Source organism: Cavia porcellus, unplaced genomic scaffold (genome assembly GCF_034190915.1).
Source record: "Cavia porcellus strain 051 isolate PalLab524CR breed Dunkin Hartley unplaced genomic scaffold, mCavPor4.1 scaffold_8, whole genome shotgun sequence".
Lineage (NCBI taxonomy): Eukaryota > Metazoa > Chordata > Mammalia > Rodentia > Caviidae > Cavia > Cavia porcellus.
The window spans coordinates 63349760-63367322 of NW_026947491.1; the positions used below are offsets into that span (position 1 = coordinate 63349760).

Here is a 17563-nt window from a genome sequence, read left to right on the forward strand (position 1 = left end):
CACTGTAATGGGCTTATAGGCTGTTGCAAAATGCTACAGAATCAGAGCCCAAAGATTTGACACATTGTTTGAGGTGTGTGTGGCTTTCAAAAATCTATGTGAGATTGATTTCCTTACCTAGGCAGTCCTAGCAGGAGAGACCTATGTTCCCTAGTAAGCTCTAATCTTGTTTAAGGGCCACAAAGAGAACCACCTTTGAAAAATGCACCCTGGGCTCATGATAATTGTAAGTTACTGTGGTCATTGTAAAATATGGACTTTAAAGTGATTAAAGAGAGCAATTCTGTTTTGTGGCAATCAGACATGATTTTCTACAAATCTACAAATGTCCACAGAGTGGAGAACAGTAAGATAGATCATAACAGAGAAGTGGTGTCATTTCCAGAGTAAGCACCTGTCTCAGCTTCATCTATGAGCCTAGGGGTCCACTTACTGGTATGTAGCTGGCATTGATGTAGTCAGAGCAAGGGTCGTCATCTACATTAGACAGCTTCACTCGTGAGGCATCATCTGGAAGAAAGTTAATTGAGAGATTTGTTGCTGTGTCTTGGGGTAATTTTTCCATGTTTATATAAAGTGAAGTATTTCATGTGCTTCATATCTGATCCCAACAGCAGCTACCAGGAAGGTGTCCTAATCGCCACTGTACAGAGAAGGCTCAAGCAGGGTGACTAACTTGCCCAGGTGGCACACAAGGTGAACCTCGTCTGTACCTTCCTTTGAACCATCATGACACTGCCTAATGAAGGGGCCAGTTCCCTTTAACTGCAGGAATGAAACAATCCAGAAAAATGATCTTCTATGCTTTATCGAATGGGGTAAGGATAATATTTTTTATAAATAACTAACCCAAGATTTAATTAAACAAACCCTGGTCAGCCTGATGTCAAAGCCCTGCTGTTAACCCACTGTTACTCTGAGTCTCTAAAGAGAAATTATAGACAACTTATGATAATCAGAATTTAAGCTGGTCATTATGTGTCTGAAGAGCAGCGTACCAACATACAAGTCATTCTTTACTTAAAATCATTCAGAGTCTGAGAGCTCCCATATCTAGCTACCCCATATTTTTTGTTCCCCTTCTATTGCTGGGACAGAGCAGAAATGGCTAGAGGAAGACAATGTTTTACAAATTACAACACAAAACTTACATGGCAATATATTGTTGTATCGATTTTTTCCTCTATTCTCGGGTAGGAGTGCAATATCACAAGACTGGTTTCGACCCACGTCTTTTAAGTCCTGTTACATCAAAAATAAGTTTGCAAGTGGAAAATTTAAAATAGACTAAGGCAAATTATACAGTCCTTGAGATACACAATAATATAAAAAATACACACGTTACTTTTTGTGGAATGAACACCTTATGTTCCACATGCATTAACTCTGATCCACAGCCCCTCATGGGAGCTGCTCTTACCACCATCTTCCAGGTGAGTGTTAGCCAGGAAATGAATGTGTTCCAGGTTACACAGATGGCAAAACTGGGAATAATATCCAAAGTCTGGGTCCTTTTTACCAAACCATAATATTTCCCAGTCAAGCACATGGTTAGACTGAATAACTGACAGTATTCCTATCCCTTTGAGATCTGTACCATCTGACCCAGGAAACACTTTGCTGTACTATTTGAGAGCTGAAACTGGCCCTGAGATTAGGTATAGATTACATTAGATTAGATCAGGTGTAGATTAGATGTGTTGTGCAGTGAATTGTTTCAGACACAAAAAACATTCAGCTAGACCCTAAGCATCAATTTAACTTCTCAGATGAGTCAGCCTGGAATTTTACAGCACAGTAAACCCTGCTGAGGACCAGGGAGGCTTTCATGCTTCACTGTGCTTGAGTTGTACCTCATATTCCTTGGATAGCAGGTAATTGGAGTCAGCCTGAAGCTTCATGAAATGCCCTTCAAACTGATTTACTTTTATGGGACTGTAATCAGAAATAAAAAGAAAAGAAAGTTACTAAAAAAAAAAGGCAAAACACCATAACCAGTATGAGCCATATTTCTAAAGTAGATAGCATAGTAATTAGGAGTTTGCTCTTACCAAGAAGTTTTCCGGCTACTGTGAAGAAACCAAAAAAACAAAATCAAGAAACAAACAAACAAACAAACAAAAAAGAATGACTGTGTTAGCAAGTCTCATATTATACCAACTTCCAATAAATTAAATGAAAGAAAATACGGCACTCACCCTTTCTGGCCCAGATTCAAGTGGACAGACAGTGGTCGATCCCTGCGAATGCTCAAGCGTGCAGAGGGCCTTTCTCTACCGTGGCTGAAATGTAAGGCAGAGGATTTATTTTTCTGTTTTGGTACTGAGGATTGAATCCAGGGCCTTGCACATGCTAGGCAAATGCTCTATCATTGAGTTACAGCTGCAGATCAAGGTAGAGGATTTCTATTCCAATTATGAAATTTGATTTGAAAAAAGTTTCCCACTTAGAATAAGGCTTGCATGTGTGGGCAAATCTAGATTTTTCAGGATTCATGAAGATTTGCACCCTGCCAATATTTCTTTGAGGGAAGAAAAGGGAAAGAAGAACCTAAAAAAGTTGATTTTTCTCACTTAGGCACAGATCTCTATAATAACCGAAGGTTTGTCTTCTGGTTTTTGGCTATGGGTCATAATCACTTCCCACACTCTTAACAAAATTTTCCTTAAAAAAACCCCAAACTTGTAAATCTCAGATGCCAGACATGACTTCAAGAAAGAGTGTAATGTGCCAAATAAAACATTCACTAAGAGAAGAGAGCATGGCAGTGGGGGGCACATGTCATTGGTGCTTTGGAGCCCTTTCTTTAAATTAGGATGGCAAACATCCCACAAAATGGCATCAACTATATTTTTTTGGGATATATCAGAAAACTGGGGCACACAGTTCACAACTATCTCCATCTTCCTGAAGATACGCACCAAATTTTTTTCCTATGCAAAAGGAGTTATTTAATATTTAAATGAAGCTACTAATGGACTCACAGTCATTGGTAAGGACCAAATGCATCAATGCTACACAATAAAGCTGAAAAAGAAATGTGCTATGGTTTTAGAGTTTGATTCTTGTTAAGCAAAAACAATCTTTGTTTAACTTAGAGAAGTTAAATTATATTCCCTTCTTACTTTTCAGGCTAACGGGCATTTTTAGTTGCATTTCTAAGGTCATGGGCTCAGGGACCAAGGGGATCACTGTGCTTACCTCACTTTTTGCCTGCAGATGAAAAAGGCAACCAGTGCCACCAGCATGCCAATTAGAAAGAGGCCAGCACTCACACCTTCGATTACTCCAAACAAGGGCTCTACAAGAATCCAGAGGAAACAACAAATCCAGGTGGGAGATTAGCCATGGGGAACCAGTAAGAGAGCTTTTGAAATTGTATCCCAAGTACTGTTATCATGAGCACATTCAAGTGATGCCGCCCTGGGTTCTGCTAGCCGTGAATATGCAGCTAAGAAGATCAACTACTGGCTACCATCCTGTTGGGGTGGGCTGGTTACACAGTAAAAAATGCATTAATGTTTTAAATTAATCATGTATGGCTAGTAAAGGAATTTCAGACTTGTGCTGCCATGTCAAGCTTGGGGCACTTGTGATAGAAACCATCAGTTTACTACCAAAATAAAAATACTATTTCCTTTATATGAAACATGCTACACAGCATCTGGAGCTTTAACAAATCCAGTGAATTGCTGAAAGTTGCATTAACAAAATCTTTTTATTATCTGGCATGACACTGCCTCCTGGAATTTATGAGAAATTTATGACAGTATTAGTAGCCACAGTAGCCTTTTTAAAAAATTTTTTTGAGGACTAGGGGTTTAGCTCGGTGACACAAGCACTTGCCTGGTAATTATGAGGTCATGAATTTAATCTTCAGTACAAACAAAATTGAGACTGTCTTTCTGTCTTACTTGCCCAAGCTGGTCTTTTGCCCTCCTCAGTAGCTGGCGCTATAGCATATGCTGTCATACCTGGCTTGCCTATTTTTAAAAATAGCTTCATTGAAATATAATTCTTCACCAGCTCCCCATGATAAGTATAATTAGTATGAATTATTGTGTGGACATGTTTTAGCTTCCCTTAAATATACACTTATTGCTGGATCCTATGATAACTCTATGCTCAGTGTTTTGAGGAAATACAAAATGATATTGCACAGTATGTGTAACATTTCCCATTTACACAAGTAATCTAAGAGGATTCAAGTTTCTCCATATTCTCATTAACACTTGTTTTATTTTTGATTATAGCCATTCCATGATTATGAAGTGACATAGTACTGTGGTTTTGATCTGTATTTTCTTAAGGTTTTGATTTGCATTTTCCTAATGACTAAGGGTGTTGAATATCTTTTCATATACTTACTGGCCATTTGTACCTCTTTCAAGAAATTTTATTTAGATCTTTTGCACAATTTAAAATTGTGTCATTTTTCTTATTGTTGAATTATAAGGTAAGAGTTATTTTTACATTCTGAGTGTACAGCTCTTACTGAATACCATATATAATTTGCAAATACTTTCTTCCTTTCTGTGGGTTGTCTTTTCACTTACTTGATGTCTTTTGGCAGTATGACAACCTTTAATTTTGATTTACATTTTTTCTTTTGTTGTTTGTCCTTTGGTGTTATATTGAAGAAACCCAAGCTCTTCTTAAATATTGTTACACATATCAGGTACACAGGTTCAAGGACATGAGTAGCTATGTGTTTGTGTGTGATTAATGTAAAGCTATAATATTTAAATGGTCAGTTTGGTTATACAACAGGTGGTTTTTAAGGATGTGTGTATTATCTGTGAGAGATACTGTGAACTCTGGTAAATATTGCTTTATTACTTTGTTTATTAGTTTCTAGATTACAACTGAAAATAATCATGCATTTATTATATACATAAAAAATAAACCATTTCACAACACCAGGTCACGGCAATTTACTGCTATGTTTTCTTTTAAAAGTGTTACTGTTTTAACACTCATATGAACTGTATGAAGCAGTCCATTTTGGAAGCTTTTTATTTTAAAAATTTGGATTTATTTATAGCATGTTGCTTTTCCATACTCTTCATATCAACACAGTCATCTTTGTTTTAAGGTGTTTACTATTCTGTTTGAATGTATCTTTAGGATATCATTTTACTGGACTAAATACAATTTTTATTGTATAACATTTCAAATTGAGAAGAATTGTGTTTACAAAGCCCTTACTTATCATTAAATTATAGGCAAATACATCTAAATCCTCTTAACTGGGCTCTGATCCTTTTTTGGCCTGAGCAGTCCCATATTTGGCATAAGTAGATAGGGATCTTTGTACAGCTGAGCCATGTGTTGTCATGCAGCAGCAGAGATTGTTTCAGCTCTAAAGAACTCCTTTAGACCAAGGGATCCAGCATAGCACACTGGCCGCGGGAAAGCTATGATAGACAGTACTGTCAAGGAACAGTGGTGCTATTCTTGGCCTGAGGGACGTACCCAAACAGTGCAGTGAAGAGACTGTATACCCAGGCAGAAAGTGGCACAACCCAGAAATACAAGCACTTGGTTTTAATGTCTTTCACTATTTTTTTTAAATTTTAGTTTTTGTTTCTGTTATTTTGTTTTAGGATGCAGAGGACTGAACAAAAATTCATTTTTAATGGAAAAAATTTTGCACTTCATCTTATTTTCTAGATGAATTAATTGCCTTCTAGCCATTGTCCTGCAAAAACAGTGCAATCTTTCTAATCTACATCAATCCACAATCACATAACGATTAAGTTCCAAATGAAAATAAATGTTTCCCCTTTCACTGCCCAAGTCACCAGATTTCCCCCCAGAGTTTCTTTCAGGAGACATGTGGGTGGCTAGAAAGGTTGACCTTACCTGACTCCGTGGTGATAGGCAAAGAGAAAAATGTGTCGGAAAAAAGAGGTTTTGAGAACTCTTTCAGGTCCTCATCAAACAATTGAGTAAATGCCCGAATGCTGATTCTGAAAAGAAAACAGATTTCTATAAGAGCAAATTAGTGGCTATGCACAATGAAAATGTGAATAAAAAGTGCGGTGGGTACCTGGTAACTTTGTATTCAGGGTGGGATATAAATTATGCAATCAGACAGATCTGGGTTTTTGTATTGTTTCACTGATTTATTCATCAAATATTTATTGAACTTCTGCTGTGTACCAGTCCCAATTCTGGTAGCTGGAGATACCACAAGGAACAAAATAAAGTGCCTCCCGTTCCAGAGGTCATATTCCCATGGAGGCAGTCAGACAAAAAAATCCACAAATATATGTCAGATTTTTCTATGAAAAAGAAAACAGCAGCATAAAAAGATGGACTCAATGAGTCCAACTGTGTGCAACTGCTTTATTCAGCATGGTCAGTGAAAGTCTCTTTGATGAGAAGACATAAGCAGAGAAATGTGAGGAAAGAGCGAGAGGAACCAGGCTCACATTCCAGGTAGCGGGAACTTCAGTTGCAAGACTGATGAAAACTGGAGCTAGACAGAGGAAGCATGATGAGTGGACAGGGGAGTTGCTGAATTACCTGTCCAGCTGTCTATGTTGGACAGTACCTGATGAGCAGCTGGTCTGAAATTCAATAAGCAAGAGAGTCAGAAGCACTACATCAGATTTGAAACCTCTGTTTGATTGAAAAGCTTCTGATCTTATCAAAGCACGTATGTCACGTATTCTCAAAGCACGTATTCTCTTGGCATGAATCAGGCCAGTCTGGAGGGTTGAGCTCATTCTCTAGTGGCATACTTTAGGGAGAACTCAGAATCACTTGAGTTGAGTGGTCAGGATGATGACAGAAAACACTTAGAAGAACATGATAGTTGATTTCAGATTTAAGTAAAATTGTGCTATGAAAAAGAAAAGAGATGTCATTTTTCTTCTTGAAGGTAGAACAAGGCTGAAATCATAGACAGGGAGGCATTTAGGAACAGAAAACTGTTTTTTAACACCTACAGCCTGGGCTGCTTCATAGAGAGCTGCCAGTCATCAGAATGAATGTGGTCAGAGGCTGAAGGAGAATGAGTTTTTAGTGAAGTTGTCAAAGGGCACTCCTGCCCTAAGTTAAACACTCTTTGGGTGGCTTCTTGGGTTTCTTTTGTTATGAAGATTCTTTCACTATAGGTTTACCAATAGAGTATTAAGCTTGGCTTATGTAAGGCAATTTCTGCTAGTGTTAATTCTATAAACATAAATGGAAAGCTTCTTTTTCTGCATTAAAAATAAAAACCTATTTAATACAAAAGTATCTGGGTATATACTGTGATAATGCTGGAGAAGTATAGAGCCAAGACAAATAGTTCTGACCTTTTCACTCTGTTCTTTTAAACATACATAAATCAATTGTAATCTTGGAAAACGAATGTCATTCACTCCAGATATTGATGATATTGATCAACCATATCTACAATATGTGTTTCTAAAAGATCCTGGAAATGCATTAGGAAATATCTTTGAAGAGCAACAAGACATCACTGTGTGTTAAATGGGAGATTCAAGAATTGATATATGTGGTGGTTGATTGATTCTGTCAATCTGAGACATTTAGAAGATTAACTAAAAGGGTTTAGCAATTCTCTACCCTAAGGTGCAGAAGGCCCACCCTAGGGTGGCTCATCACCTGGACAGTATAAAAGGGAAGGAGGAAGGAGGAATGAATTCCACTTTTTGGAGGAGCTCCAGTCTTTGCCTTTGGTTTGGATGTCATCTTTTGGCTTCCAGTGTAGACTCTTCAGCTTTTTGGCTTAGACTCTTCAGCCTTCCAGTATAGATCTTTTGGCCTTCTGTCGCAGACCCATAAGCCTGCTGGGATGGACTTGCACAAGACACTGGGGTGAACTCCAGATTGAATCCTTTGGCCTCCAGCATGCAGAAATTTCAAGGCAGATTTTGGTACCACAGGAGTGGGGTCGTTGTTGTGACTGTACCTGACCGTGTGGTTCAAGAACATTTGGGAATGGTTTATGGGAAGAGTTTGGAAAGATTCACAGATGTCACCTGACAGAATGGCACTGGAGCAGTTTAGGCTGCTCTGTAGAGAAGATTCTGGTCAGAACTCAGGAGACCAGAAGGCTGATAGAAAGCCTGACAGTAAAGACCAGGCTTGGGAAGTTTTTGCTGTGAAGAAGGACTGGATTGCGTGTGGACTCCACATGATGTGTGTTATGACTTGACAGAAAGTTTGTCTGAATTTTGCTTGTGTCCAGAGACTTTGCCGGAGACTGAGATTAAGGGCAGTGGACTGATTAATCTGGCAAAAGAAATCTCAAAGCAGTTGAATGTTGAGGGGGTGGCATGGCTATTGTTGGGGGCTTTTAGCCAGATTTATGTTGTGAATCAAGAGCAAAGAGTCCAGAAAGATGATTCAAAATGTTGTGAGTTTGTGGACTGTAAAGATGAAGCTAAGACCTTGATGGCCAAAAAGGAACAGAGAAATAAAAAAGATAGACTGGGGGCATCCTAGCAAGCAGAAGGTCTTACCCTTTGCAGCCTCAAAACTGCAAATGTAAAAGGCTTTGCTCAGAGGAGAAAGCTGCAGAGCACCAGGTTCAAGAGTGGAAATGGCAACCACAGGAGGTTCCTATATGGTGGCAGCCACACTAGATTTCAGAATGGCGGAGGCATAGAGAAGCTTTTCCTTACAATCAGGTGCAGACAACTGAGTAATCCAGGCACTCGACCTCTGCAGCCAAGAGAAAGGAAAGCCTGGCTACTGCTCCAGCAGGCAGCAGACCTTAGTGGCATTCATGTGGTGCTGGTTTTAAGTGCAAGGAAAATGCACAAGTTCTGAGGTTAAGGCAGCTTCCATCCAGATTTCAGAAGGCCAGGGCGGACAGAAAGTACACTCCTGAGAGGACAATATATAAAGATGTAAGGATGAAGCCAAAAGTGCAGTGGAGAACCCAGAAGTTTAAAAAAGCCAGGAACATGGATCATCCAAAGAAAGCTGCAGAAACTGAGCCAAATTGCCTTAGGAGAGAAGCTGTAGGAATTGGAACCCCTGGAAGTGCTGTGGGGGTGGAGTCATTCAAGCCTTTTGGAGCTCACAACCAGATTGCTTCAAATGTTGAGCATGGAACTCCAGGACTTAATGTTTGCTCTGTTGGATTTTAGACTTGCTTTGGTTCCAATGCTTTGTATTTCCCTGCTTGTAAGTTTTGGAATGGTAATGTTTATCTTGTGCCATTGTACGTTGTAAGTTTTTAACTTTGTTTTCATTTACACAGGAGCTTGCAGTTAAGAGTTTCCCTTAAATTTCGGAGGAAACTTGGGACTTGGACTTTTCAGCAATGCTGAATCTGTTAGGACTTTGGCAACTCTTGGAGATGGACTAAATGTCTTTTGTATAAAGGATGCGCATGAGTCTTTGTGGGGGCAGGGGTGGAATGTCATGGTTTATGTCAGTGGCCCCTCAAGCCTCATGCAATCATGGATGTGGTTGAATCTAACATTTGTGATTGGTTCATTGTCTAGAGCTTGCCAGCATACAGTGTAATGGCAGGAAGAAGGTGTGTCTTTCTCTTTTGCTGTTTGTGCTTGCTGTTTGCGGTGCCCATAATTGGCGACTCTGCTATGCCACCCTGCTTCTTGGAGCCAACTGAGTGTGGACTGAAACCTCCAAAAAACTGTAAGAAATAAACCTTTCCTTCCTTAATGTTGGTTGTCAGGTATTTTGTCTCAACAACAAGAAAAAAGTAACCAAAGAAAATATGTAATAATAATTATTTCAACTTTAAATTTGTGAGAGTCAGAAATGTATAGCAGAAAGATAGAAATCATATGGTTGAGTTTCTTTTCATTTGAGGAAAATGAGGTCAAAGAAGCTGACACCTTACAGTGGCCACCTTCTTATTCTATTTAGAATAAAAACAAAACCAAATCAACATTTTCCTGACCTCCAAATTGCCTTTCACCATGACAGTCTTCTATTTCCCTTTCCATATGAAACCATGCTAATGATACTTACAGATAATCAGATAATAGAAACTCAACAATGAATAGGAAAATACTATACTCACTGACAAAATAAACTTCTATATCACCTAAACTTAGCATTTGTCATTTTTTCAATCCCAATGTTTCTCTCTCTTTTTAAAATCATTTTCTATTTTTTTACTCATTCTCTTAAAAAAATCCCCAGCAGTTTCTGGGGTCACCATGGTGATTATCCTTTTGAGACAGACAGAATTATTCTGGCTGGATGGAAGCATGTTCAGCAGCCATTACACTAGAGGCTTCTTAGTGCATGGTTCTCTCATGTACTTTGATTTGAAAGGTTATGCCTTCCCTTATCAAGTATTATCTGCCTGCCTTGCCCTTAACAGGTGGAACCAAATGTATTTTAGAAATATAAGAAAGCTGTGTGCTAGAAAACAAGTATGTATATCATGAGTTGGTTATAACAAGAACGTGTAACTTCTCAGAGTGTCTTGGCTCACTCCTTTATTTATCTGTTAACATTTCATGAGCACCTCTTTTGTGCCAAGTAGTTGATACATTTATCTGTGTCCTGTGACACGCCTGTTGCTCTTGTTAGACTGTGAGTTCTGTCAGTCCAGTGAACAAGGTTGATATCTGTTCAAAGGTTAAAAAGGACAGGTACATGCAGGAGTATAGCCAAACACAGAAGAGTGGGAAGGGTCCTAAAGAGAGTGAAAAGAAGAGGGAAAAGGCTAGGGTAGAAGAGAGCCATGCTGTATCGAGGGAATTTGGAGGAGTGAGAACTGGCAATGAGGGACAGGATTATACTTACTTTCCTTCTAAGTTGTGCAAAGAAGCAAGTGCTCTATGACACAAATGGTAGATGAGCTGTTGTACATGAATAGCAATCACAAGGAGCACTTAATCTAGAAAGGACACAGTAAGACTCAATCTGTCTTATATTTTACCTCTCAAGACAACTCTGTGATGATCTGAAGATGAAAGCAATGATTAGACAGCTGGAATGCAGCTAACAAAATCACATAGCTAGTGACTAGCAGAGCTGGAGCTCAAATGCTGGGAGGCTTCCAAAGACCTGAGCAGCTACTGTGGACAGAAAGGGATGTGTGCCATGGGACTGACAGGCTCTGATCCAGAGACAAGTTGTACATAGTTTCTCACTTGCCGTCTCTGTGAAATTTGGTGCAGTTTCCCCTTCCCTATTCATAGTCATTTTCTGCTGTTTCAGTTATCCATAGTCAACATCATTCACAAAATATTAAATGGAAAATTCCAGAAATAAAGAATTCCTTGGTTTTAAATTGTGTGCTGTCCTCAGTAGCATGACAAAATCTTGCATTGTCACGTTTGGTTCAACTGAGGACATACGTTATCCCTTTGCCCACTCTTTCCCTGTCACCTTTTAGTCACTAATAGTTATCTCGTTATGAGACTGACTGCCATGGAATCACAGTGCTCATGCTCAAGTGACCTTATTTTACTTAAAAATAAATAAATACTACTCTTGCCCTTTGTCCCAAAGTGCATGAGTTGTGACGCTGGCAGTGCAAGTATGCCAGCGAGAAGCTATGCAGTGTGTTCTTTAGTTAAAATGTGAAAGTTCCAGTCTTAGGAAAGAAGAAACAAACCAGACAAAACTGTATGTTGAGGTTGCTAAGAACAAAGCTCTTTGTGGAACTGTGAAGAAAGGAAAAGGACTTTGTATTAGTTTGGTTGTCGTATCTTACAGTACAAAAGTTACAGCATGATGCATGACAAGTGCTTAGTTAAGAATGGAAAAAAACACATCAAATTATAGGGTTGACTATTAATCCACATTTTCAGACATCCTCTGAGACTTTGGAACATATGCTCCTCTGACAAAAGTGAACTAAAGTCATTTCTCTGCTCTCCATATGTAAATGAGCAAGAAAACCTCGATTTTCCACCACCTAGAAGAGAAAATGATTCTTGGTGGACTTTTACTCAGATTTCTTGAGCTCAAGTAATGAAGGATGAGAGATTTCTCTTAATTGTTAGAGAAACTGAAGAATCTTAGTTTTTTTTTTTTTTTTTTTTTTTTTTTTTTATCAGTACCAGGGACCGAACTCATGACCGCCTGCTTGCAAAGCAGGTGCTTATGCCGCTGAGCTAAATCCCCAGCCCTGAATCTCAGTTTTCTGATCTGAAGGATTTCTCTTCTGATCTCTCGTATTTCCTTGTTTCTTTCAGACTTTATCTTCTTCAAATAAGCTCTCATGTTCTCTTCTTGAAGTAAATATCACTAATAAGTTTGTGTGTGTTTACTCTGGAGGTACTGACCTTGCCTGTGAGGTAACAGCAAGCGTGCCAAGTCCTGAGCAAAAGTAGGTATGCAGAGTTCTCCCACAAAGTGAGTGTTTTGTTTTAGGGTCATTGGTTGCCTTTGTTAATGTAAAGGAGGAGCTAAGAATTCTCTTAAATCTGATGCTATGTTAGGGTCTATTGAGTCAGTATGACTTTGGCCAACCAGAATGGACACTGGCTTGTGGAGAACCTGACTGGCTGCCATATTGGCTGAATACTAATTCTGCCAACACCCAAGAGCAAAGGCATGTCTTTGCAAAGTAATTGTCTTAGATGCCTATAGCCGAGACAATATCCCAGGTTTCCTTTCTCTTCAGGACTCTGGTTGGGATGATGCATGCTTTTGCTTCTACTTTATTCCTGGAAACAGTGCAGAAAAGACATCACTAATTTCTAGAACTAGAAGGGCCTATTGGCTGCAGTGGTATCTCCTGGAACCAAGGTCAAATAGTTACTTTTTTGGTCTGCCCTCTTAGAAGGAGGGAAATGTGTCCCCATTCATTCAGAGGCCCTTTCTTTTTATGAGTTTTGTCTAGATCACAGAGCACTTTCATTTTTGCATGACTTAGAAGGAAAATAAGTATAGTCCTGTCCCTCATTAAAATCGGAAGTCATAACCTCATATTGTTTGGATTTCTCTAAACTCAGTCTTTTTGGATATTTTCACAGCTGTTAACATTATAAACCATTTGACTCATATTACAGAAGTTGTCAGAGAAAGAATAATCTATTAAAAGCTTTCATTCACCACATAATGGTTTTTATAATGTTGAAAGCCCTCTTTAAACATTACCTGTGAATGAATGCAGGCAGGAACCCAACTTTTATAAATTACCCAAGGGAGATGTGCAGTCATCTTATACCATGGGCTATTAGTTTACAGGAACTCCTAGGCAGCAGATTTTCAGATAACTGAGCACCGAGTAATGTAGCACATCTCTTGCAGTAAAATGATGGTAATGTATCTAACCTGTAGGAAGTGTGTGGCTTCAGGGGTCCGTCACAGAATTTTTGCTGATTGGGATCACATTTTCCACCTAGGCTGTCCATCTCCGTTCCAAGCTTAATGTTAAAACTCTTGGAATTGCTGTCAGGACTTTCAGTACATTTGCTGGCAAAATAATTGGTCTGATACACTCTAATGGAGGCATTGTGCCTATATTCCAGGTAGGAAGGGAGAGGGTGCTGTTGTTCTGGCTTCAGCTCATCACTGCCTGAAAGAGAAAACTGAGTTAAGGTCTGCCTTTCTTGTGACTTGAGTGGTTTCAGTGACATTAACTAGATTCCTGAGGCTGCCTCCTTAACCTCCATCTCTGGCCATCCCAAAATACAGATTCTGTGATTTAAAAGGACACTGTGAGATTAATTTTAATTTGCTTTTTCTAAAATAAATATTACATATGTATATAATCATTTTTTAGGAAATAGAATGAAGATATCTCATTATATTAAATGATAATATATTTCACAGCACCAGCAAGCTGAATAACTCTTCGAGACAGTCAACTCACTCAATAAGCTTTCTACCTAGCCAACAGCCACTGTAGTTGAGCTAATAAGGAAATCCCCCCTCCCCAACCTGGGAAGTAGGGAAGAGATAAGAGAAACCATGTCCCAGGTCACAGCAATTGTTCCACAATGCATGATCCACAGGGCATGCCCAGTCTGATAATTGCTCTCTGTGTGGCCCTTTGTTATCTCGAGTACAGGTTAATTCTGGCTCACTCTGAGCAGTTCCCAGAACTCTTCCCTTGTCTACCCAACCTGCTGTGTGTTTTGGCACTATGAACTAGTTTTGATATTGGTTGGAGAAAAGCATAATTAGGAAGATAAATATTATGGAGATCAGATACCATTTATAATGAACTTCAGGGAGTGCTACTGTGGAGTTTATCATGGCATCCTGACTCTTATTTTAATAAAAATTGCTCACAGTAAGTGGATCTTAAAAAATATTACTAGTTTTTTATTTGTTGGTCTTTTACTTATGCCATGTCTGAGGATGCAGGTTGGTATGGAAGGGAAAAGGAACTGATTAACTCCAGGAGCCAAGGTCCTTGTAATGTTGCATTCCTAACTCCCATTTTAGTAACCTCCCAGACGGAAATGTTTATGGGATTTTTTGTTTTGTTTTACTTTTTTGCTTTTGTCCTCTTCTCCCTAAGTCCCTGTACCCATGCCTAAACCCTGAAGTTACCTTTCAAAGATTTTCTGGTTCCTCTCCTCCCACACATCCCTTCTTTTGTAGCCTCTGGCCACCAGAACTCCCTTCTTACAAGCAAATCTAAGACCCAGATGACAGATAGCTTCCTACATTTGGATGGTTCTTTTGTTAAACATTTACATTTCTCCAAATGAAAATGTTATTTTGTTGGCAGTAGTTGAAAAAGAGAGTTACCTTAGGATGAATTTATGCTATACATAACATTTATTGGAGGCAAGTACCAGGGGATTATAGTCCGCTTCTATGGATAGGATGCAAACCCACTGATTGCTTTCAGGGGTGTGACTTTTTGTCACTGCCTTATATTCACGTAGTAAAAAATTATCTTCATGCATAATTAAAAGTAATGTTTCCATAGTTTACAAATTTATCTTCAGTTATGAGGTATAAGAAAATCTGGGATGCAGCTTAAAATTACTTAATTGGCAATTGCACAACCAGATTTAGCACAATTAAATAAAATGTAAAGCACATGGACTATTAGGTACTCAGAATGAGTCATTTAGCCTGAAAATTGCTCCACTATTTGATAGGTTTAAAGTTTCTACCTCGGCCACAAATCAGCCAAAATTTTCAGGGATACTTAAACTCAGGGTGGCACCTTAAATAATTTTTTTAAATACAAAGAAGGTAAAAAATATTAATGTCATTGCAGGAACAAGCATCTCTTTTGAAGAATTAATATATAAGACTTCAATGGCAAATGCATACAGAGACATACATAGCTCAAATACATTTCTATAGTCATCTGACAAATGCCTTATAGACATATAATAATAAGCTCTAAAGAGCACACTCAATGGTTGTACGGAATGCCGCAAAACTATTATTTAGTATTTGTCTAACCTGTAGGAATTAGGCAATTTAAGAATTAGTATACCTAATAGGAATTGGTATACCTAATAACCTATAGGAATTAGTAATTTAAGGAACTAGAAAATGAAATATACTATTCAAAATTTACTAGAAAAAGAAATATTCTTTATGAAATTTTCTCCCTTCAAGTTTTTGGCTATTTTTGTAAATAGGTAGGTGGTTTGAGAGTGTTTGGTCAATTCAGATATTTGAGACAGAGGGGTGAAGGGAATTAAGACATATTGCTGTTCAATAGTACAATCAAAGAACAGTGAATGTCATTCATGAGTAGCAGGCTGGGCTTATAGCTCAGTGGTAGTGTTTTCCTGACACATATAAGGTCTCAGAGTGGGTGTGTTAGATGGATGATTAGTGAAAAGAATTCTATTGGTCAATACATGCAGAGCATTTCCAAAAATGCCTATCAAATAGAACTCAATAAAGACTAGTTATTGTTATATTGTCGCTGCTATTCTTCTTCATCTTCTCCCATTTAATAATTAAACCCCAAGGATAATAGGCTTGATTGCTAAAATACATTGGAGCAGTTTTTGCTCTGCCTTCTGGTATCCAATAGAGACAGAGCTAAATGATACAAATATTAAAGTCAGAACTCTTAAGAACTTGTCACAGAAGGAACTCCCACAGGACCTTTGAGAAGTCAACTCTGGGTATTAAGTAGAGTTCAGTAGCTCGTCCTAACTTACCATCAGCCTCTCTCACCACCACTGTGAAGTATTTCACAGCTCCATTGGTGTCACTGAACCAGCTGCAGTTGACAGTAAAGTTGATGGAAGATTTGCTAATTAGCACATCCTTTTCATTCACCCGAATATGTGGGGGTGGAGGAGGAGGGCCTGGAAAAGAGGAGGGGAAGGAACCAACCGGGTCACAGTGCAGCTTTTACTTCCTAAGCAAGCAGTAGAGCAAAGGTCTGCAGTCTCTTACACCAGACCCCAGACTGCTGGTGTGTGCATGAGTGTGTGAGAGAGAAAGAGAGAGGAAAAGGGTGTGCGTTTAAAGCTTGTGATCAAGAATTGTTCCCCTCCCTTGAAAGGAAGCAAGCAGAGACCGTGATTTCCCAGCGGCACATTAGATATAATGAAAGAGGCAACTCCCCAGCAGGATTTCCTGCAGTTGTAGCATCAAATTGCTTAAAAGCTCCATTATAGCTCTAACTATAACAGGCAAAGTGATGTGTTTAAATACTAACTCATTCAGGTACTTTAACATCATTTAACTTGTTTGTTGTTAGCATACTTATAAAAATGTTTCCATTTCCTGGATCCTTTTGGGTCCTCTTCTCCAAGTGACAATGATACAAGCTTAAGTACAAGTGAACTGTACGCTAATAAATAGTGACTAGAGGAAGGTGCAGAACCTTTACCCTGTGTGGCAGGAGATTCAAGAAACCCTGCAGTGACACTTACGATCTATCATTGTGATGGTGCTGTCTTCAACCACCTCGCTGGTCACACCAGCTGACTGCACCTTGATGGATACCAGGTACCTCTTATGAGGCACTAGCATCATGATGTTGAGCAAAGATTTTTCTTTTTCCAGCTTTCTGGAAAACTCGATTTCTTGGGTGTCCATTTTGCGGCATTCAATGCTGTACCCATCGAAGTCAGAATCAGGGGGGATCCAAGAACAGGCAATGGCCGTTGAATTTTGAGGGCGGCAGTGAAGATTTTGTATTTTATCTGGCTCTAAAGCAGAGAAAAAAGACACAGTTCAGCTGTCTGACAGATGTGTTTTTCAACTCCTTCGGGTTCAACTAACTCTGAGATTTAAAGAAATAGCTCTCACATTTTTTAGGTTGTGTTTTGAGGAGAAAATTTTCATTGAACATCAAAGGACTTTCTGGCTACCAGGCCCTGATTAAAAAAAAAAAGTTAACATGCTGTCCCTTTAGAGAATAACCAAGTGATAATATGTTAGAAATACAGATGCACATGGAATAAAGTGACAGAAGTCAGATAGAGGTGAGGTAGGCAGCTCAGAGGTTAAAAGTGTAGCTCAATCAGGCTGATTAAACCTATTTTTTTTTTTTTTTTTGGTCTTTTTGAGACAGCGTCTCACTATCTCACTACGCAGTTTAGGCTGGCCTTGAACTCACTTGTAACCCAGGTTGGTCTCAAATTTGCAATGATCCTCCTGCTTCAGCCTCCTGAGGGTTGGGGTTACAGGTGTGTGCCATCACGCCCGACTTGATTGC

The 17563-nt window shown here is 39.0% G+C and overlaps 1 protein-coding gene across 5 annotated transcripts in view; it reads right to left on the bottom strand.

Moving 5' to 3' along the window:
- Ptprb (protein tyrosine phosphatase receptor type B) overlaps window positions 1-17563 on the bottom strand; it is a 128613-nt gene that overhangs the window by 23440 nt on the left and 87610 nt on the right. For 4 of the 5 annotated variants that reach the window (XM_003475922.5, XM_063255139.1, XM_005006367.4 and 1 more), the window contains 10 exons: window positions 16776-17054; window positions 16053-16202; window positions 13237-13480; window positions 5866-5972; window positions 3202-3301; window positions 2199-2282; window positions 2052-2069; window positions 1854-1935; window positions 1152-1242; window positions 434-510 (listed from right to left, as the gene is read on the bottom strand). In XM_003475922.5, the coding sequence (XP_003475970.3) occupies window positions 434-510; window positions 1152-1242; window positions 1854-1935; window positions 2052-2069; window positions 2199-2282; window positions 3202-3301; window positions 5866-5972; window positions 13237-13480; window positions 16053-16202; window positions 16776-17054 (1232 nt within the window). The remainder of the gene's footprint in view (window positions 1-433; window positions 511-1151; window positions 1243-1853; window positions 1936-2051; window positions 2070-2198; window positions 2283-3201; window positions 3302-5865; window positions 5973-13236; window positions 13481-16052; window positions 16203-16775; window positions 17055-17563) is intronic. The other variant, XM_013159195.3, reaches the window with a different exon arrangement.